The sequence below is a fragment of the Castor canadensis genome, chromosome 2 (assembly GCF_047511655.1).
Source record: "Castor canadensis chromosome 2, mCasCan1.hap1v2, whole genome shotgun sequence".
NCBI lineage: Eukaryota > Metazoa > Chordata > Mammalia > Rodentia > Castoridae > Castor > Castor canadensis.
In genome coordinates this window covers 179,295,502-179,318,616 of record NC_133387.1, presented here as the reverse complement: position 1 = coordinate 179,318,616, position 23,115 = coordinate 179,295,502, and the positions used below count along the sequence as shown (strand labels likewise).

The 23,115-nt window shown below is 39.1% G+C and overlaps 1 protein-coding gene across 1 annotated transcript in view; it reads left to right on the top strand.

Annotated features, from left to right (window-relative positions):
* Positions 1-13,206, top strand: part of Crtam (cytotoxic and regulatory T cell molecule) — a 28,534-nt gene extending 15,328 nt beyond the window's left edge. Inside the window, exons 6-10 of the mRNA XM_020182391.2 lie at positions 2,837-2,917; positions 5,936-6,019; positions 8,129-8,275; positions 10,175-10,261; positions 12,433-13,206. Coding sequence (XP_020037980.1) covers positions 2,837-2,917; positions 5,936-6,019; positions 8,129-8,275; positions 10,175-10,261; positions 12,433-12,563 — 530 coding nt within the window. The 3' untranslated portion in view covers positions 12,564-13,206. The remainder of the gene's footprint in view (positions 1-2,836; positions 2,918-5,935; positions 6,020-8,128; positions 8,276-10,174; positions 10,262-12,432) is intronic.
* Positions 13,207-23,115: the final 9,909 nt, after the last annotated feature.

The window sequence follows — 23,115 nt, the reverse complement described above, 5'->3', positions numbered from 1 at the left end:
TGATGAAGGTGCATTTAGTGAAAAACCCTTTTATCAAATGAAATAGCAGACAATGACTAGAATTTGAAAAGGGCAAGGGTGTGTAGGAGAACCTCCCCAGGGAAAGCTGCTATGATGCCCTATGGGGGCAGTGGCTGTGGTTGACAGGTCCGCTCACACTGCCGCATGCTTTCCATGGGGCCCTTTCTCATCAAACCACAAGTAATTTACTGAGGAAGCTGCCCTAGAAGACTCAAGGCCCCACAGACTGGGCTGCACTATAATCTTACAAACACACACCTACTCCTTTATGATTCATTCCCCACCCTACACCTCCACCTCCACCAGAGGGGCTAGAGCACAAAGGCATTCTGGGAATAAGACTATCCACATGATTGCTTCCTAAAGACATTCAGAGGGCAGATGCAGTGCCTCACATCTGTAGTCCCAGCTACTCAGGAGGCAGAGAGTTGGTTGTTTAGTTATGTTCTCAAGGCCCTGAAATCAAACTCCAGTCCCTCAAAAAAAAAAAAAACAGAAAAAGAAAAGAAAACAATTAGCTTCTTAGAACTTTTGCATTCGGTTCTTTCCGATATGTTGCTTTGCTTGAAATACACATAAAATAATTCAACTTCACACAAATATATGTCTTTGGAAAAGGAAAGAGTGTTTCAATAGCCTTTTTGTATAATTGCAGATATTCTTTGATGCTACACCAAAATTCGACAGGTAGTTTCTTCAGCGTTAGCTGCTAAGTGAACCCAGAAAGTATATCAATGACCTTTTTCTACTCTGTTGCATTAAAATCCATTGATCTCTCTTGCATTTTGTGTGGGTCTTTTAACCCAGGCATGATTTTCATGACATTATTCCATGGTCATTTGGAAAATAATGATTTACTGACTCCACAGATCTTTCAAATGTTGGTACATTTCAATATCAAAATCAAATCCATTAATATCATCACTGATCCCCTCAGAAGTCTTCAAGTGTTTGAAAGCTGCCAAGGTCACAGTGATGGATACAGGTTGTCTAAAATTCTAACTTGAAATTTTGTTGATGCAACTGAGGAACTAAATTTTAATACTATTTAACTTTAATTAACTTAAATTTAAATGGACTAGGTAATTAACAGATATCCCATTGGAAAGCAGAGGTCTATAACATTTTGGCCAGCTTTGGAGATAAATCTCAATGGGCCGGTATCCATATACTCAAATGTGGGAGACCACATTCACATAACTTTCATTGCATTATGTTGTTATAATTGTTTCATTTTATTGGTACTTACTCTTGTTAATCTCTTACTGTGTCTATTTTCTTCAGTTTTTTTGTTTTTAATATTCAGTCTAAATGCAGTTATTTAGCAGCTTGTTGATTGAGAGGATAATTAAGAGTACAAACTCTAATTTTAAATATACATGGTTTGTTTGACTATATATAAATAACTTGTAAACAAACATGTAATTACCTGAATTTATGCAGTCGGTACTATGTTAGAAGATTTTCATCATTATTGATAGATATTATTCTATGTGTTCTTGATATTCTTCATTTATGCATGGCGTCTAATTTGTTTCCAATATTTGTATTTGATTAGCTCTCAAGTTTTTCACTTGCTCCATTATACAAGCCTCCTCTTCAACTTTCTCTGGCATCTCTATGGTCAGAGAGCTTATTTTAGCCTGAGAGTCTGCCCAGTGTCCCTTTATCCATGGTTTTGCTTTCTTTGATTTCAGGTTACCCATGGCTCAATAATGAGAGAGGGAGAGAGAGACAGAGGGACAGAGAGAAGGGAGGGGAGACCACATTCACATAACTTTCATTGCATTATGTTGTTATAATTGTTTCATTTTATTGGTACTTACTCTTGTTAATCTCTTACTGTGTCTAATTTATAAATTAAACTCTATCAGTCTCAAGCTTTGGGGAGGAGGGGGTTAGAACATCTCCCCCTCAAATAAGCAGGGACAGCTGTGTTATTATTCCTCTATTTCTTCAGTAATTCTTCCTTTCCTCAGAGAAAATTGTACTTTTCGAAAATTACATGTGTGATTAAAAAATAAAAATTTTAAACCACAGAAAAGTCTTTAAGTGAAGAGTGGGAAGCACTCATATATTTTGAGTCATATTAGTAAATTGACAGGCACAGTTGTTACATGCTTCCTGGATGCTGACTTTCAGACTGATAAAAATCTATCCAAGCTCGTTTCTTTACATTACACAGTAACATTTAGTAAGCATTGTGCTTAAGAAGCAGGTAGGCATTGTACTAAATGTTATATGAATGAACTTATTAATTCTCACCAAAAACAATCCTCAAGAGTTAACTGCAGTCAGTATCTCTACTTCACAAATAAGGAAAAAATTCAGCATTAGATTAATTAAGCATCTTGTCCAACTCACTCAAGTGCAAACAAATAGCAGCACTGGAATTCAACCCAGTCTGAGGCTAACACCTGAGCCACCTAGCTGATAAATAGGAAGATAGATATGCAAATAGATAGATAGATAATAGATAGACAAATAAAAGAAAGAAGGAAGGAAGGAAGGATAGATTAAGTAGGTAGGTAGATGCACAGGGATACAGAGATGGTGAGTAGCCCTCACCCACTACTGCCAAATGCACCAACCTGCAGAGCTCCAGCAACTGAACCTTTAAGCAGGCTGGTTGGCAGATGGACAGTCAGCAGGATACAGATTCAAAAACCAGGGCAGGAGCTGCAGAACACACAGTTCTGAGGTTTCAGCACAACCTCCATAAGCAGGTAGCAGCCAAATCCATTCTGTTTTACTGACACGATGTGGGTAAAATTGCTCTCCACAGTTGCAGAATTTTGTTTTTCCCCTTTCCTAGTTGCTGACCAAGAGACAGCATCAGAGGCCCCCGAGAACAGCTCCTTCTCCTCTCAAGATCCCCAACAGACCACAAGTACTGGTAAGTGTCAAGATTATTGAAACTTAAAAAAAAGTCATGCCTGCTTCAAAATTTGAATTTTCTAATTCTACATTTTAAGAATACATTTATTTTAATTTTTAATAAGATCATACAGGATCCCTTCCAACTGGCTCTAGCTTTGTGGTGTCCTGGAATAAGGCCACACCACAAGGACATAGTGGGAAGGGCTTCTAGGTGACATATGCCTTGTCAGCTCAGTGGTATTAGGCTTGAGTTATATATGTGTACACATGCACACGCATACATGATTGTCACACTTGAATTTCCTCTATAAAGGACAAGATTGAATTCATTTACGAGGAGACTTGTTCTTTGCTTTCCCATCTAGAACAGAGCAAACACAACACAAAGGCTTGATATCAACAGAAAGCCAAGAAGTAAACCTGGGGATGTAGAAGCTGCCATTGAATAATAAAATCACCTTTGAGCATTGGTGATGTGGTGGTGAGCATAGCTGCCTTCCAAAATCACCTTTGAAGGCCTGTCAATTACTTAGTTGTCAGGAACTAAGGGCATTTTTAAGGACAGGATTGAACTAAAACAAGAATTTAGAAAGCCTGGATTATAATTCTAGTATTCTAGTTGGAGGATTCATTAGCTGATCAACTTGGAATAATGATCATATATTTACTTTAACTTTGTATTTTGGGGAGTAGAGGCAGTACTGGGGATTGAACTCAGGGCCTCTCACTTGCTAGGCAGGCACTCTACCACTTAAGCCACTCCATCAACCCTTTCCTCATTGGTTATTTTGGAGATAGACTCTTGCTTTATGCCTTTGCAGGCCTGGACCACAATTCTCCCACACCATGGCGCCCAGCCATTGGTTGAGATGGGGTCTCACGAAGTTTACCTGGACTGGCCTTGAACTGAGATGCTCCTGATCTCCACTTCCTGAATATCTAGGATTCCAGCAGACTTTTAACTTTGTATTTCACCCAGCTTAGTATCCAGCAATAGTGGGACCTCAGAATATACAAAATGAATGAATGAACGAATGAATTTGTTTTGGTGTTTTGAGCAAGACAGTTTAACCTCATTCTGGAAGGCATAAATTCCTCCACATGCTTTTTTCTGCTTCATGTGCTGTCTATAATAATCCCATTCGGTAGGATAAGTGCTTTCAGATCATTATCATGCTCGTAGTTCTGAGTATCAGATCACATTTTTCAAAACATGTATCCGGAATAATATTCAAAAGTAAATGTTTTGGCTTTTTAAACACTGATAAATACAATCTGTACCATGCAGCTTTTTTGAAGAGTGATGGAAATTGAAAATGTTATGAAGTGGAACATCTATATCACTTGCTTTAATAATTCAACATTTTTAAGCGTGTTTAGAATCTGGTTGGTTGTCTTTAAATTGGCTTGCACCACTACTAACAACTCAATTTTCTGCTCTGTGTTTTCATAGACAACATAGGATTTAAGAGATATGGTTTCTAAAATTTCTTTCCATTTTCAATTTCTGTGATTTTATTACTGCTAATAACTCCCATTTTCAGTGGAGTAGGAGGCTTCATTCCCCTTGGGGTCCACATAGTGGCGCTGTGCAATGGGCCAAGCACACACACACACACACACACACACACACACAGATTATAAAAGGTTAAAAAAAAAAAAAAAAAAGCAACCTGGGAAGGGAAGCAACAAAATCTAGACAAATCATCTCTTGTTTTCATCGTTTGTCTTATCAAACAAAAACAGCATAGCGTATCCTACTTCTAAAAGAGAGACTGCAAGAAATTTAAAAGACAGCTGAGGCTCTATTTCTATAGAAAAGTCATTGCTTTGTGCATTTCGGACTGGAGGTTTCTGTCCATAAAGCTTGGGATACCATTCCTCAGTATTCAGTGGTTATCTTAACAGCCCTAACTCAGGAAGGAAGCATAAAATAATAGCTTAAATTTTGGGTTCTTGAGTTAGAGAAAAACTGAGTTTCAATGTTAGTTCTACCACTTATTTGCTACAGGACACTAGGTTATTTACTACCTGCTCAAAACCTGTGTTTTCTCAGAGCTGTGGTAAGAAATGGTAGGCACCCAGTTCAAGGCCTGACTACATATTCAATAAATGTTGTCCTTAAAAAACAATGAGGCAAAGGGAATGGACTCTTTGCAACTTTTTTTAAACAAGAAATCAGTATTTGAAGTCACAGAAAAACAAATGCTGCAGGTTCTCTCTCATGTGAAAGTTTTTAAAAATTGATCAAAGAGGAAGGGAGTGGACTAGTCGTTCCTAGAGGCTGGGAAGGGTACAGGGAAAGGATGCCACAGGGAAGTTGAATGGCAGGTACCAAAATACAACTAGACTAGGAATAAGTCCTAGTGTTCTAAGCAGAGTAGAGTGACCGTACTTTATAATAACCTACTATCTGTATATTTTAGAATAACTAGAAGAGTGGAGCTCCAAGCTACCAAACATAAAGAAATGACAGAGATGGAATGCTATCTACCCTGATTTGATCCTTACTATATACATCACATTGCACCTCATAAATATGTTCAATTGTTATGTGTTAACTAAAAGATAAATTTTTTTAAATTCAAAACTGAGCTCAATGTTTTTCTAGTCAGGGTCACTTATGGGTTTCCAAAGCTATGCAAACATCGTTACAGTCTTAGTTTATCTTGTACTGCTGTAACGGAATACCATGGACTGGGTTATTTATAATAAACAGAAATATCTTGCCTCACAGTTTTGGAGGCTGGGAAGTCTAACATCAAGTGGGCACATCCAGTGAGAGCCTTCTTATTATAGTAAAGAGCAAGAAAGAGGTGCAAAGCTACTCGTGATAGAGGACTCCTCTGCAATAATGATATTAGTCATTCATGACCCAAACTCCTCTGAAACATCGCACCTTCCAGTACCACCACATGTCAATTAAATGTCAACATGAGTTTTGGTGGGGACAAACAGCAAAACCCTAGCAGTTGTCTACATGAGTCATATGTACAATGTATGAAATTTCTCCTCTTACTTCTTTTCACCATAGTCTCAGTAATGGAAAATTCCAGTATACCAGAGACCGACAAGGGAGAGAAAGAATCAATCACTAAAGACCCTGACTTCACCATTGGTAAGTGTCGCCTTCCAAGCTTAGATTCAACACTTGAAATTATTATTTCTTAGTTCAGGAATTCAACGGCCTTTCTCAGTCCTCATTTTTCTTGACCCTTCTGTCCTGTATGACACGATTGGTTAATCACCACCTTGTCCATCCTCGACTTCATTGCTTCCTACCTTCCTTGACCTCCTGTGCTTGGTCCTGTTTTGAGGGGTTTCTTTTTTTTTTTTTTCCTGCTAACCACTGCTTCTCTGTATCCATCAGCTAATTACACTTTACACTTCCTTCTCTGACCTTTTGTTCTTTCTTTAATTCTTTTTTTCAGTTAGTGCTGAGTATTGAACTCAGAGCCTCACACATGCTAGCCAAGTGCTCTACCACTAAGCTACAAACCCAGCTCAGCTTTCCTTAATTCTTAAAAAGTTTACCTATTCCTGAGATTTGTCCTGATGCCTCTAGGGATTCAAGAATGCATCTGGAATTTTCTAATTTTTCCAGAATATTCTTCTGAGTATTAGTCCTGATTTCATTCAATTTTCTACATATCTCTGGCCAAATTTTCAGCTATCTCCTCAACTCAACATCACTAAAAAACAAAATAACACCTTTCCCCCCGAAATCAGTATGTCCAAAGCATCACAGATCCCCAAATCTCTGTATTATCCCAATTCCTACACATATAGATACAAATATATGTATATGTGCGTACACACACATATTGAATTAGCCAGTTTCCAAGGACTTCGAATCTTCTCTTTTAGGTGTTTTGTCCATTGTCACAATCACCCCCCCCCACCCCATCTAGGCTTTCACTCAGTCCTTGTGAGATATTATAACTTCAGTTATTCTTTTCTGGTCCGTGGTAAGCACCCTACTGTCAAACATCCTTGTTCATGCTCCACAGTTTTGTTCTGAAAACCTTTTTAGTTTCCCACAGTCTACAACTCAGAGCGTCAGCACCCACCTTCCATAAGGTGCACTCCTCCACCTCTGTGCAGTCCTGCCTCTAGAAAGTTCACATAAGATACACATGGTTCTTTGAAAATACCACTATTTCAACAGCTCTGCCCTGCTTTATCCTAACTGCCTCCAGTGGAAGGGGAGGCTTCATCTTTAATGGACTTAGTTCTCCTTCAAGACCATTCTCTCCTTGGAAAACTTCCCTGACTCGCTCAGTACTCAAGGACCACTCTTGCCTCTAAATTCCCAAACACGTTATTATAGAAATACACACGGTTCTAGAATTTGGTATCATGTATCTTAGTTTTGTTTACCATTATCAGTGTATTATTGACATAGAGAAAAAACTATTCCTTCACACAGAGGGACTGTGTCTTATGCACTTCCCAGCATAATGTTCTAGCCTATAGCAGGCACTCTTTAATAACTTATTAGTAAAGATGAGGAACATTTACCAGAATTGCAGCCCATAGAATCAGAATCCTAGGTTTAGAAAGACTTGTAAACTCATCTAGCTTATCCCCGAATACCTTCATGTAGAACTACATTTAACCTAGCCAAGATAAACAAATTTTCTTTTTTTTTTGTGGGACTGGGGTTTAAACTCAGGACCTACACCTTGAGTCAGTCCACCAGCCCTTTTTTTAATGGTTTTTTTCAAGATAGGGTCTGGAGAACTATTTGCCCAGCTTGCTTCAAACCCTATCCTCCTGATTCTGCCTCCTGAGTAGCTAGGATTACAGGCATGAGCCACCAGTGCCCAGCCAAATTTTCATTTTGCTTGTATATTTTCCAAACTCCTTAACAATTTCTTTTTCTACTTAACTACACTTTACCTAGAAGTATTTCTTATAGCTAATTTGAATCCCCTGACTGTAATTTAAGTCAATATTCTTGCATACTTTCTCTAGAAATGAAAAATAGTTACTTCAAGATCTGTCGTTTTTTAAAAAAAAAAGAAATAACTTTTCAAGTCATCTCTCAGAATTGCTTTGTTATCCCTTTTTGCTCACTCTTTACCTTCACGAGTGAACTCACCCCCATCTCTTTAACTGAGCTGGGTTTTAGCCTATACAACGTTGTGGAAGTATTGTTGATATTCATAAATGACTGAAAAAGAAAAAAATTAGACTGCCTAAAATCCTTTCATTTTCCTTACAGAAGTAAGTCCTCAGTATAAAGGATTAGCAAGGGAGAAAAGTGGCACCCTGCTGCTCACACTGGTGTCCTTCCTCATCTTCATCCTCTTCATCATAGTCCAGCTCTTCATAATGAAGTTGCGGAGAGCACATGTGATATGGAAAAAAGGTGAGTGGGTAGAGACCCGGATGGAGGCCAGACACAAGGAAAATCCTGTCCATTAAAGCTTTTCTGCAGACTGTGCACAATCTAGTTTATGAGTGTCATCACTCTAAGCAATTACTTCCTAATAAATGTGGGTTTCGAGTCTCCAGAGACCATGGTCAAAACAGAAACTAAAGTAGCTCTGGAACTGGTGTTAAATGTTAGACACTTCTTTTCACAGAAGGATGCAAAGTGTGGACCTCATTTATTCAATGAGCATTCATTGAGTGCCTGTTGTGTGCCAGGCACTGCTCCAGGCACTAGGGACACATCCATCAAGAAGACAGAGCACATCCCTGTTGTGAAGGAGTTTGTATTCCAATTATGGACAAAGGTTGAATGTCATAGATTTTCTTGGTCCCATTCTTGCCTTGCAAAACTGCGCTCAGCCTCACTCAGCCATAATATATTAGTTATGTTTTCTTAAGCATTCTAATGAAAATGATATCGTTGAAGTGTGTGTGTGTGTGTGTGTGTGTGTGTGTGTGTGTCTCATATAGGAGATGTCTATCAAAATACACAGACTCAACACATATCAGAGCTGGAAGGGATCTTGGAAGTTATTCATTCCATAAACATGTGCCAGGATTAAATCCGTTCTTTACTTCCCAGTGGTGATGTAGCCTGTGCTACCCAATTCAATAGCCATGAGATGGCAACTGAGTGCTTGTCTGTGACTGGACCCTATCGGGATATGCTGTAAGGAGAAAATACACACCCAGTACACACACATGCACACAAGAGTAAAATATATCTCCAAATAATATCTTGAATTATATTAGTTAAATAAAATGTTAATTTCATCTGCTTTTTAGTTTTGCACGTGGCTTCTAAAATTTGTTCATTTACTTATTTGGCAGTGCTGGGATAGAACCTGAGGCTTCACAGGTATTAGGCACGCACTCTACCACTTAGCTACATCCCAAGCCCTAAAATTTTTATGTTTTATTTTACTTTATTTTATTTTATTTTTTGGCTGTTCTAGGGTTTGAACCCAGGGCCTTGCACTTGCTAGGCAGGTGCTCTACCACTTGAGTCAAACCTCTAGCCCTTTTGCTTTAGTTATTCTTCAAATAGGGTCTCTTGCTTTTTGCCTGGTGCCAGCCTCGAACAGCAATTCTCCTACCTATTCCTCCTGCTTAGCCATAATTAGCAGCAAGAGCCACCATGCTCCATTTACTGGATGGGGTTTAGCTAATTTTTTCCTGGGCTGGCCTTGAAACCACAGTCTTCCCAATTTCTGCCTCCCAAGTAGCAGAGTTTACAGGCATGAGCCATCATTCCTGGCCCTAAGATATTTTAAATTACCAGTGCAGCTCACATTATGGTGCTGATCTTACCACACATGGCTCCAGCACATCCAGTAACAGAGCATTACTTATGTCCCTAGGCAAAATGCTGGATCTTTGAGTAGTGTCACTCTTCTAGTCCAATATCTGTCTCTAGACAGTCAGATGGACTAATACCCTCATTGTAAATAAACCTAGAGATGGGATCTGACTTTTCAGTTGTCCCAGCCTGCACGGAGACAGATGTCATAGTACCACTTCAGGACCTAACATTAATGATTCACCCCCACTGAATAGGGCTATTGCAATAGTTCCTTCCCAAAGGACAAAACTTGCTACTATTCTGTTGTCATTGGACTTCCACAGCTCTTACAGTGCCTTCCACAGTGCCTGCATAATCCTAGTATGGACCCAAGAAAGCTATATGTTGAATTAATGAGGATATGATGTACAGGAGGGCTGATAACCCAAGTATTGTACAGTAGCCAAGGTCCAATCATATTCAAGTACATTTCTATGCATAAATGATGTCCGTGGCACCAGAAGTTAGTAACTTAATTTTCTTTTCTTGCAGACAATGAAATTTCAGAACACACCCTAGAAAGTTACAGATCAAGGTCAAATAATGAAGAAACATCTTCCCAAGAGAAAGATGGCCAAAGTAAGTCAACTGTGTGACCTGGGATTGGAGAACTGAGGCTCATTTATTAGTTGCCTTTAAGAAAAAGAGAAAAACGATCAAGGCTGTTTGACTCAAAAGTCAATCTCTTAAATCATCTTACAGAATTTAAGGAAGTTTGTCTTAAATACAGCTGGTAGTTAAGTTCGCGTAGCAGAAGGTGTTATTCTGCTTTAGGAAGCCACCCCTGACACCTTACTGTCACCCTCAGGTACCCTGTATGGCCCTCCATACACCCTTGTCAATGAGGCACTTCCCACACCAGCCTGAAATAGTTGGCATTTTGATTTAGTTGCCACAGTGTATTCCTTCAGGTGACAAATAATTGGATTTATTCTATATCCTTGGATCCTAGAGGCACAGGGCCTGGTACAAATAGCGTTTGATAAATTCATTTTGAATAAATGAATGTGAGGCTTAAACTAATTCAAGCAGAATATTTCTGAATGGCTTCATTGCAATTCTTCAAGCAAAATAAGCAAAGCAAATGAAAAGAATCTAAATATGGAGAGACAGAGAGAGAGAGAGACAGACAGACAGGCATAATATGTGCATATTTTTGATGCCCATTCAAAGGCCATCAGAAGCTAGGTTTATATAAAAATAAGAATTTTTTTCCTTTCAACCATCTTGTGTCCTCCATGCAAATTGATTCATTCTCTGTGCCAGTGTGCCAGGAATTACAAGACACGCAGTGAGCTTGGCTGCTTGGTTCTATTGGGTTTTTTTGTACGAAGCTGGTTTTCTGTAGCACCTCTGCCTTTTGTTTTGTTTTGTTTTGACCTACTAGTGTGTGAAATGGAAAGAGACAATAGACTAGTAGAGAGAGAGAGAGAGAGAGAGAGAGAGAGCGAGAGAGAGAGAGAGAAACTGACTGTGAGAGGGAAGAAAGGTGTGGAACTGCATACAATCTTTTGGGTTGCAAGACATGGAAAGTGGTGTCAGTATTAGGTGCAAGTTAGGGTCCTTCCTGAACTGGCTTTTTGGTTGGTTGTTTTGTTATTGTTTTTAGGTACAGGGTTTAAACTCAGGAGCTTTCACTTGAACCACACCCATGGCCCTTTTCGTTTTAGCTGTTTTTCAACTAGGACCTCATATTTATGCCTGGTCAGCCTGGACCTTCATTCTCCTATTTATTTTAATGCTTCCCACATAGCTGGATGATAGGCATGTGCCACCACACCCAGCTTTTTATTAGTTGAGTTGGGGGTCTTAAGCACTTTTCTCCCAGTTTGACCTTAAACCACAATCCTTTCAATCTTTCCTTCCCAACACCCCAGTACCTAGGATTACAAATGTTAACCACCACACCAGCTCCTGTGTTGTTTTTCCTAGACAAGGGGAATGAAAACCATGGGAGTAGAATTATAAGCTTTAGCAGGGAAAGAAAACTCCTCAGTTCATATCCTGAACAAAGTAGAAGCCCTTGCAGTTGAATTTAAAGAAAATTGAAAGTGAATGTTTGCACTTATGGACCCATCCCTACGGTGGGGGGGAGACGGAGTGGGGTGTGGGTTAAAGGTTAGGGGTATTCTCCACACTTATGGAAAGCTGAATTTTCTCCTGGGCTCAGATCTCCACTTTCATCCTCCTTGCCCAATGTCCTCAGATCCAGCATTGCAGCTGTAATTGTTCTGCATGTTTAAAATATAAATCTCACTGGGCATGGTGGTACACACCTATAATCCCAACACTGGGGAGGTTGAGGCATGAGGATCCCATACTGAGGCCCGTCTTGGCTACATAAAAAATAAACAATAAAAGATAAATCTCTGGGGTGATTTCTAGCCTCTATGTACAGTTGCATAGATGTAGAGGGTTCTGCCCATATATGCTATTTTTTTTAGTGTGCAATTTTGCTAAAGGCAATGTGTTGCTTTCTGCAACACACATACTATTTTATAGTAGAAATGTCTACATATTTTATTTCAGGTTTGTTAATATTTTGTTTATGTAGCAATAGCAAGACTTTTTGAAAATTAGGGTATAGCAATGCTTTCAGACCATTTGTATGCATCAGGGAGTCTCAGGTCAGAATTTATAAGACATTAACATATGGGTCTAAAAACATGATCTCCAATCAAAGTGTTTCAAATGAATGGGTGTAATGGTGTTCAAAGTAAATATTAACCTTTAACTTGTTTTCTTTTCAGCTTCCCACTCTAACCGTTGCATGAACTATATCACACGGTTGTACTCAGAAGCAAAAAGCAAGAGGAAGGAGAAGGTACAACATTTGAAACTAGAAAGAAAACACAGACATGTCCCGGAGAGCATTGTGTAGTCAGCAGAGCAGCATCTGGAAAGGAGCACAATTACTGCAGCATAAACAAAGTTCTTTGAATGCAATGCAAGATGGTGTTCTCTGAGCCAGGATGGCAGCATGAGAACCAAACCATGGACGGAAAGCTCACAGCTAGAAAAAGGAAAGAACCTATTATCCCTGACACTACTTCAGAGTGTGAGGATTCTACTAAGCCTTGTGGATCAGGGTCATTGTGACCAGCTAACATACCTCCAAGGGAACAGGACTTTTAGATATGGGGCTCTAGTGGAACTACGTAAGAAAAAAAATTTTTTTAATGGTCATAAAAATGAAGAGCTTCAGGATGAAAGTACCTGCAGAAGAACTCTGATCCTAGGAGGCTCCTCTCAAGATGGGCTTTAAGAAGATGACATGCAGGTGTCAGGAAGGAATGGTACATCACAATGGATGACAGACAAGAAGCCCTGAGATCCATGACCCCAGACACAGGGAATGAGCTCAAGGGAGGCCCACAAAGTAGAGTGTCTTGCTAAGTCACATCAACTGACCTGATAACATTTTTAAAAACTGATTCTTCCATGAAAAAAACATGTACAAAAGAAAATGAGTTTAATTGAATAGTTATTGACCTAATGAATGGGTTTTTTTAATCTTTAATAAAGAGCAGAATGAACATTCATTTTTCTAGTGCTTACAGTCCAAGTTGTTCTTCATACTTTCACATGTGAAAGTGACATGTGATATATCTTTTTTTTTTCTATCAGACTCTGCCATTATGTGACACGTTCCTCATTGCTTGGATCTGAATGAACCAATTCTAAAACAACACACAGACACACATCTATATATAAGCTTATACTTGGTACAGGGCCTAGATCCTGCTGTGCTGACTTAAATTTTTTTGACAACCACAAAATTATAAAAAGGTGGAAAGATAGCACAAGGCACTTTCCCCACCTCTCCATTCGAGAATGAATTGACATGACACCCATCACCCTCAAATATGACAGTGCGTATTTCCTACAGACAGGGGTACTCTCCTCTGAACACAAAGCAACCACTAAAATTGGGAAACTAACACTGTTATGTTTCTGCTAATAGTCCTCAGACACCATTCACATTTTTCCCATTGTCCCAATTGTCCCAAAAGACCCAGTTCGGATTCACACTTGGCTTTCATCCCATTCAGTTTGGAACCATGCCTCTGTCTGGTTTTCACTTTTATGACCTGGGCATTTTTGCAGAATACAGGCTAATTGTTTTGCTGAACATCCCTCAGGTTGATGTTTCTTCATGGCTAGGTTCAAGTTAAAACTTCCATTTGTCAATCACAGAAGCCATGTTATGTTTATTTTATTGCATTTTAATTTTCCCATCTTATTTATTTATATTTTGGTGGTACTGGGTTTTTGAACTCAGGGTCTCACACTTGCTACACAGGTGCTCTACCACTTCAGCTACTCCTCCAGCCCTTTTTGTGTTAGGTATTTTCAAGATAGGATCTCACAAACTATTTGGGTGGGGCTGACTTGGAACCTCGATCCTCCTGATCTCTGCCACCACCGCTAGGCTGTCCCATTTTATTGATGGTGCTCACTTTGATCATTTTGATTAGGGGATTAACTACCAGATTTCTCACCCATAAAGTTAACTCTATTCTCCTTTGAAAGTAGGTCGTTTGTGAGGAGGGGCTATAAAATTTTGCAAACATTTTGTTCCTCATCAAGCTTTAAAGTTACTCTTTTAATGTTTGTGTGTGCTCTTAATTTCCTCTGTTATTCCACAGGTTATAGTCTGTAACTACCAAATTAATCCATCACTAATTTCATGACCAAATTGTGGAATCTGTTTTCTGGATCTTTTTGATGTATCTTCCTCAATCTTCAAGTACTTTCTTGCTTTGGAACAACTGATATTTCAGGTTCATCTTAAACTTTTCCCACACTGGCCCTGATGTCAACCAACTCTCTAAGGATTCCTGGTTCTATTTAGTGGAAAATGGTATTTAGAAACCAAAATCCAGTGATAGGTATACTTAATTGTTTTGGGGCTATCACTGTGTTCAAGATCTTTCAGTGGACAGAGCTACATAATCTGTGACAATTTATGTAGGTGGATTATGAAGCTGTGTATATGTATATATGTATATGCATCTGTGTGTGTATTTAAGCCCATCTATTGGAAACCATGGGTTTATTCTAGATTTCTTTTTGTATTCGTAACTCTCTCCTGTGAGTTATTCTTATCCTTGGTATATTTGCTTATTTGATCAGTCCCCTATATGAAGGTTATTTCTTATCTCTGCTACCAACCCATCTTCTCAGGATGTCGTCCTCTTTCTGCCCAGGCTCCAACTCCCCATTCTGTGCTCCCCGGCCTACCCTGCTATGTGAATGCTCTGCTCACCAGCTTAGGCTCTGACATCCCAACACCAGGCGGCCCTGCTGTGTGGAAGCGCCTGGCGCGTGCACATACACACACACACACACACACACACACGTGTATGTGTACTGCATGGCACCCTTCTTACCCACTCAGGTTCACACTCTGAAAAGTCATCTCAGAAAGGAATCTGTTTAGCTTTGTTAAATTCAGCGTTACTCACGCTTACCCATTCACAGTCATCCCTCAGTACCTGTGGGGAATGGTCTCAGGACCTCCGGTTCCCTCCCCTCCAGAATACCAAAGTCTGCCGATTCTTAAATCCCGTATATAAAATGGCGTGATATTTGCATGTAACCTACATATTTTTCTGGTATGTTTGAAAGCCTTTCTAGATTTCTTATAATACCTAATACAATGTAAATAGTTAATATACTGTGTTATTTAGGGAATAATGACAAAAAGAATGTCAGTACATGTTCGGTGCAGATGCACCTTTTTTTCCAAATATTTTCCATCCAAGGAAAACATGGAGGATTCAACCACAGATATGGAACCATGGATACAGAAGACTGACTATAAAGCAATTCATGATGGTTGTCCACCCAGTAACCAATTTCTTCTACCTTTCTAATGGATTTGTGACTTTGTTCTAACATCCTCCTCACCCTGTGTAGTCATGTGTTTCAGCTTCTCTCTTAGCCCAAAAGAGAAACTATGATTGTGCAAATGGGTCATGGCAGTCCCATTCCCTTTGCTCATGTCCAGCATAGGCACAAGCACATAAAACAATGCTGACCATTGAGAATAAGCAGAAGTCCTTAGTGGGCTTTGAAAAAAAGAATAATATGTATAAAAATTATTCTATATTAAGTATACAAAGGAGTTTCATTGTGATGTTTCCATGCATGTATATAGTGCACTTTGATCAAATTCACTCCCAGTATCTTTCATGTCTCCTCCTTTCTTAAATGATTTTTTTGCATGGCACTGGGACTTGAACTCAGGACCTTCACCTTGAGCCACTCCACCAGCCCTTTTTTGTGAAGGGTTTTTGAGATAGGGTCTCGTGACTGTTTGCCCGGGCTGGCTTCAAACCGCGATTCTCCTGATCTCTGCCTCCTGAGTAGCTAGGATTACAGGCATGAGCCATCAGTGCCCAGCTTCTAAACAATTTTAATAAGCGACATTATTCTGTTTTCATACATGCATATGAAGCACTTCTGTCATATCCCCCCACCCTCACCTTTTACCCTGCCCCATCCAACTAGCTCCCACCTCCAAAGAATCCCATTTTACACTTGCATCACTCTCCTTATTTTAGGTCTAGAGTCTGCATTTCATAGAGAACATGCAATATTTCTCTTTCTCAGTCTGGCTTATTTCACTTAACATGATGATCTCCAGTTCTACCCATTTTCCTGCAAACAACATAATTTCATCCTTCTTTATGGCTGAATAATACTTCATTAGATGTCTCTACCACATTTTCTTAATCCATTCATCAGTTTAAGGACACCTAGGCTGATTCCATAGTTTGGCTATTGTGAATAGTGCTGCAGTTAACATGGGGTGCAAGTATCTCTAGCATGCTGACCTACACTCCTTCAGATGGATCCAGGAGTGGAGTAGCTGGATCATATGGGAGTTCTATTTTTAGTTTTTGAGGAAACTCCATACTTATTTCCGTAGAAGCTGTAGTGATTATATTCCCACGAGAGTGTATAATGGCTCCTACCTTCCCCCATCCTCACCAGCATTCATTGTTTTGCTTCCTTGATGATAGCCATTCTGACTGGGCTGAGATAGAATCTTGGTATAGTTTTGATTTGTATTTCCTTTATGGCTAGGTATGTTGAACATTTCTTCATGTATTTATTTGCCATTTTTTACTTTTTCTTGTGAGAATTGTCTGTTTAATTCATTTGCCCATTGGATTGTTTGTTCTTTTGGCATTTAATTTTTGGAGCTCATTTATATATTCTAGATATTAATCCTTTAGCCAATGAATGGCTGGCAAAGATTTTTTTTCCCATTCTGTAGGGTGTCTCTTGATTCTGGTAATTGTTTCCTTTGCTGTGAAGCTTTTTGATTTCATTCAATCCCATTTGTCAATTCTTGCTTTTATTTCCTGAGCACTTGGAACCTCTATCTTCCCGGGTCTTCCTATGTTTTCCTCTATTAGTTTCAAAGTCTTAGGTCTTACTTAGATCTAGAATTAAGTTTTGTACAGGGTGATAAGTAGGGGTCTAGCTTCAGTCTTATACATGTGGATATCCAGCTTTCCCAACACCATTTGTTGAAGAGGCTGTCTTTTTTCCAACATTTGTCTTTTACACCTTTGTTGAAAATGAGCACAGACTTGTTTCTGGGTCCTCTGTTCTATTCCATTGTTCTAGGTGTCTGTTTTTGTGACATGCTAAGGGAGAAAAGAAGATTTTTCTTAATGCTATTGCCATAACTGCAAATGATACCTAGAACTGCCATTTTGTCCCATCGGGGATCTGAGTTGCTGTGGTGAAGATGCCATAGAAAAGAGACAGGGGGAACTTGAGACTGGTGACCTTGCTAAGGTGCTGAATGTTTCAGAACTTCTTAAAAGAGATAAAGATCCCTCATTATTCAAGCCAGGTGAATTGGGTTTACAATTACTTTCAACTTCCAAATGGAGCACCTTTTAAATTATACGTCAGTTGTTTCATGGGAAATTATGATTCTAGGAGACACACTTTGGGAAAACAATGATTTGGAGCAATTCTTTTGTTTTATAGATGACAGACCAAAGGCTCAGAAAGGTTCAATCAGCCATCAAAGGTCACACAGCTAATGAAGAAAACATTTGGGGGAATTCCAAGATGGTGGCTAGAGGGAGGAAGCAGAAAGCGTGCCTCCTACAGTGAAATCTTGGAGAGATGCTGGAGACACACCTTGCAGGCAAAACCACCGAGAAGAGGCAAAACTTTCACCCCTCCACACCTCCAGCTGGTGCAGAGAATCTCCACTTCACATTAAATGGAGAAACCAGGAGGGTCCCCGGGCCGCCAGTCGCCTGCACCCAGACGTCTTGGGAAGACGTGGACAGGGTGAGCTAAGCGGTACGCAGTACTCCCACAGACAACCCTGGGCCAGAACAGCATAGCCCCCTGGACAGACTGACCTCCACCCAGGAAAAAAGAGAAACTGAGTAATAAACAATAAGAACAATAAAAACACACAGGAAAGAGGGTGGGGCACACTGAGTGCCAAAGATTGGGGGAAGAGAATCCTTCCCAGAACTGTAAATAAACAGGCCAGCCTGGCCGGAGAGGGCGGGAGTGCGGGCGTGTGCCCAGCAACCAGGAGCGGGAAAGCTGGTGAGAGTGGCAGAGGGAGGAAAACTCCACAGGAGAGGGAGGAAGACCCACTTCCCATGTGAGCTGTAAACAAACATGCTGGCTGGCAGGAGCAGCAGCACCACCCAGCAATCAGGAGTGGGAAAGCTTGTAAAAGCAGCAGTAGGAGGAAAACTCCACAAGAGAGGGAGGAAGACCCACTTCCCACATGAACTATAAACAAACCCACAGGCCAGAGAAAGCAGGTGCAGTGTCACTTCCCCCAGTGAGCTTGGAAAGGGGAAAGCTTGTAGCAGTGGCATTGTGCATAGGAGAACTCTGAGTAAACAAAGCCTGCAGGGCCAGGTGAGTGTTAAGCTCACCCCAGAGATCTCCATAAATAACGCCTCCAGCAACAGCAGGCTGACAGCAGCGGGCAGGGGAGCCACAGCCGCAGATAGCCAATCACAGAACTGTCTCCAGACTCTTTTTTTTCTCTCTCCCTACCTTTGATGAGAAAACAACTGAACTACACCTGCATGCTGAAAAACTTGCTGAAACTGTATTGCATTTGAACTTGGGACACTTTGTGGGTTTGGTTTTTTTTTTTCTTTTCTTTGTGCAGTTTTGTTCTACTTTATGCGTCCCCTTTGATGAGACAACTACAGAACAACATCTGAGGCACCATCTCCAGGAGTGGAGGCTGAGACAGACACCAAAATTATTAAGACTGAAACCTCATTGCATTTGAACTTAGAGGGTTTTTTTTTAATTTTCTATTTTTCATTTTGTTTTATTTTATTTTTATATATATATATATATTTCTTTCATTTACTTATTTTTTATTTTTATTCTTATCTTTATTCTTTTTATTTTTTATTCTTAATCTTCTCTCTGTCTCTCTAATGTCTGTTCAGCTTACTGTCAATTAGTACACTAATGCTTCCTGTTTATATCTTTGAAACTTTTTTGTTTGATCCTTTGTTTTGTTTTTTCCTACTTGTCTGTTTATTTGTTTTTCCCTTTTTCTTTAACTTCTTTGCTTTTCACCTCCTCTCACCCTTCCATTCTAAATATCACCATTGTTATTATTACAAGCTAGAAAATACTTAATCGCACACAGTACAGGGACAGTAACAACACCAAAGACAATGAAGGGAAGACAGAAAAAACAGGGAAACCAGTTTCCCCACAGCAAAAAATTAGTACAGGAACCAGAGGGAAATGAAGAAAACAGATACTCAGATCCAGACTCCAACAAAATGAAGATAAACCATGCCAAAGAACCCAATGAAGCCCACAAGAACAATCTGAAAGAAGAAATACTACAGGGTAATCAATGAGAATTTTACAGAGATGATACTGGATAGGGTCAACCAAAATGTACAGGAGACACTCAAGAAATTCCAAGGCAACAAAAATAGAGAATTTGAAAAAGCAAAAGAAGAAATAAAGGAAACCATAGAAGTACTATATAAACACCAAAGTGAAACAGAGAACACAATTAATAAACAGATAAATGAACTCAGGACAAAAATAGACAACATTAAAGAGGAAACCACCCAGGATATGGAAAACCTCAGAAAAAAGAACGAAACAGAACTGCAAAACAAAACAGAGGGCCAATCCAGCAGAATAGAACAAACAGAAGACAGAATCTCAGAACTTGAAGGTGAAATGGTAATTAAAGGAAAAACCGAAGAACTATTAATTAAACAACTCAAGACCTGTGAAAAGAAAATGCAAGAACTCACTGACTCCATCAAAAGACCAAACTTGAGAATCATGGGCATCGAAGAAGGAGAAGAGGTGCAAGTGAAGGGAATGTGTAATATAGTCAGCAAAATAATAACAGAAAATTTCCCAAATCTAGAGAAAGATATTCCCATACAGATGCAAGAGGCTTCCAGGACACCAAACAGATCAGATCAAAATAGAACTACCCCATGACATATCATCATTAAAACAACAAGTTCAGAAACTAGGGAAAGAATATTGAAGGCTGTAAAAGAGAAAAAACAAATAACATACAAAGGTAAACCCATCAAAATCACAGCAGACTTCTCAACAGAAACATTAAAAGCAAGAAGAGTGTGGGGTGAGATCTTCCAGGCACTGAGTATTCCAGGATACTCTACCCAGCAAAACTATCATTCAAAATAGATGGAGCAATAAAAGTCTTCCATGATAAGCAGAAACTACAACAATATGTGACCACAAAGCCACCACTACAAAAGATTCTTCAAGGGATTCTGCACACAGAAAGTGAAACCCAACTTAACCATGAAAAGACAGGCAGCACCAAACCACAGGAAAAGAAAAAGCAAGACAGTAAAGAGTAACCTCAACTTAGGTACACACAATCAAACCTTCAAACAACTAAGACAACTAAATGACAGGAATCACCACATACCTATCAGTACTAACACTTAATGTTAACTGACTTAATTCACCCATCAAAAGGCACCGCTTGAGGAAATGGATTAAAAAGGAAGATCCAATAATTTGTTGCTTACAGGAGACCCATCTCACCAACAGAAACAAGCATAGGCTTAGGATAAAAGGCTGGAAGAAGATTTACCAAGCCAATGGCCCCTGAAAACAGGCAGGAGTAGCAATACTTATCTCTGACAAAGTAGACTTCAAACCTACATTGATCAAATGAGATAAAGAAGGACATTCCATACTAATAAAAGGGGAAATAGACCAAAAGGAAATAACAATTATCAACCTATATGCACCCAATGTCAACACACCCAGTTTCATCAAACATACCCTGAAAGACCTAAAAGCATATATTAACTCCAACACAGTGGTTGTGGGAGACTTTAACACCCCATTATCATCAATAGATAGGTCATCCAAACAAAAAAATCAATAAAGAAGTCCAAGATTTAAAATATACAATAGATCAAATGGACCTAGTAGATGTCTACAGAACATTTCATCCAACTTCTACACAATATACATTCTTCTCAGCAGCCCATGGAACCTTCTCCAAAATACATCATATCCTAGGGCACAAAGCAAGTCTCAGCAAATATAAGAAAATAGAAATTATATCATGCATACTATCTGATCACAATGCAGTAAAAGTAGAACTCAACAACAAAAGTAAAGACAAAAAACATGAAAACAGCTGGAAACTAAATAACTCATTACTTAATGAACAATGGATCATCAATGAAATAAAAGAGGAAATTAAAAAGTTCCTGGAAGTCAATGAAAATGAAAACACAACCTACCGGAACCTATGGGACACAGCAAAGGCAGTCCTGAGAGGAAAGTTTATAGCCATGAGTGCATATATTTAAAAGACTGAAGGATCCCAAATCAATGACCTAATGATACATCTCAAACTCCTAGAAAAACAAGAACAAGCAAATCCCAAAACAAATAGAAGGAGAGAAATAATAAAAATAAGAGCTGAAATCAACGAAATAGAAACCAAAAAAACCACACAAAGAATTAATGAAACAAAAAGTTGGTTCTTTGAAAAAATAAACAAGATCGAAAGACCCCTGGCAAACCTGACTAAAATGAGGAGAGAAAAAACCCAAATTAGTAGAATCAGGAATGCAAAAGGGGAGATAACAACAAACACCATGGAAGTCCAGGAAATCATCAGAGACTACTTTGAGAACCTATATTCAAATAAATTTGAAAATCTTAAAGAAATGGACAGATTTCTAGATACATATGATCATCCAAAACTGAACCAAGAGGAAATTAATCACCTGAATAGACCTATAACACAAAATGAAATTGAAGCAGCAATCAAGAGTCTCCCCAAAAAGAAAAGTCCAGGACCTGATGGATTCTCTGCTGAATTCTATCAGACCTTTAAAGAAGAACTAATACCAACCCTCCTTAAACTGTTCCACGGAATAGAAAGGGAAGGAAAACTGCCAAACACATTTTATGAAGCCAGAATTACACTTATCCCAAAACCAGGCAAAGACACCTCCAAAAAGGAGAACTATAGGCCAATCTCCTTAATGAACATGGATGAAAAAATCCTCAACAAAATAATGGCAAACCGAATTCAACAACACATCAAAAAGATTATTCACCACGACCAAGTAGGCTTCATCCCAGGAATGCAGGGGTGGTTCAACACATGAAAATCAATAAATGTAATAAACCACATTAACAGAAGCAAAGACAAAAACCACTTGATCATCTCAATAGATGCAGAAAAAGCCTTTGATAAGATCCAACATCATTTCATGATAAAAGCTCTAAGAAAACTAGGAATAGAAGGAAAGTTCCTCAACATTATAAAAGCTATAGATGACACACCTACAGCCAGCATTATACTTAACAGAGGAAAACTGAAACCATTCCCTCTAAAATCAGGAACCAGACAAGGATGCCCACTATCTCCACTCCTATTCAACATAGTACTGGAATTCCTAGCCAGAGCAATTAGTCAAGAAGAAGAAATAAAAGGAATACAAATAGGTAAAGAAACTGTCAAAATATCCCTATTTGCAGATGACATGATCCTGTACCTTAAAGACCCAAAAAACTCTACTGAGATGCTTCTAGACATCATCAATAGCTATAGCAAGGTAGCAGGATATAAAATCAACATAGAAAAATCATTAGCATTTCTATACACTAACAACGAGCAAACTGAAAAAGAATGTATGAAAACAATTCCATTTACAATAGCCTCAAAAAAAATCAAATACCTAGGTGTAAACCTAGCAAAAGATGTGAGTGACCTCTACAAGGAAAACTATACACTTCTGAAGAAAGAGATTGAGGAAGACTATAGAAAGTGGAGAGATCTCCCATACTTATGGATTGGTAGAATCAACATAGTAAAAATGTTGATACTCCCAAAAGTAATCTACACGTTTAATGCAATT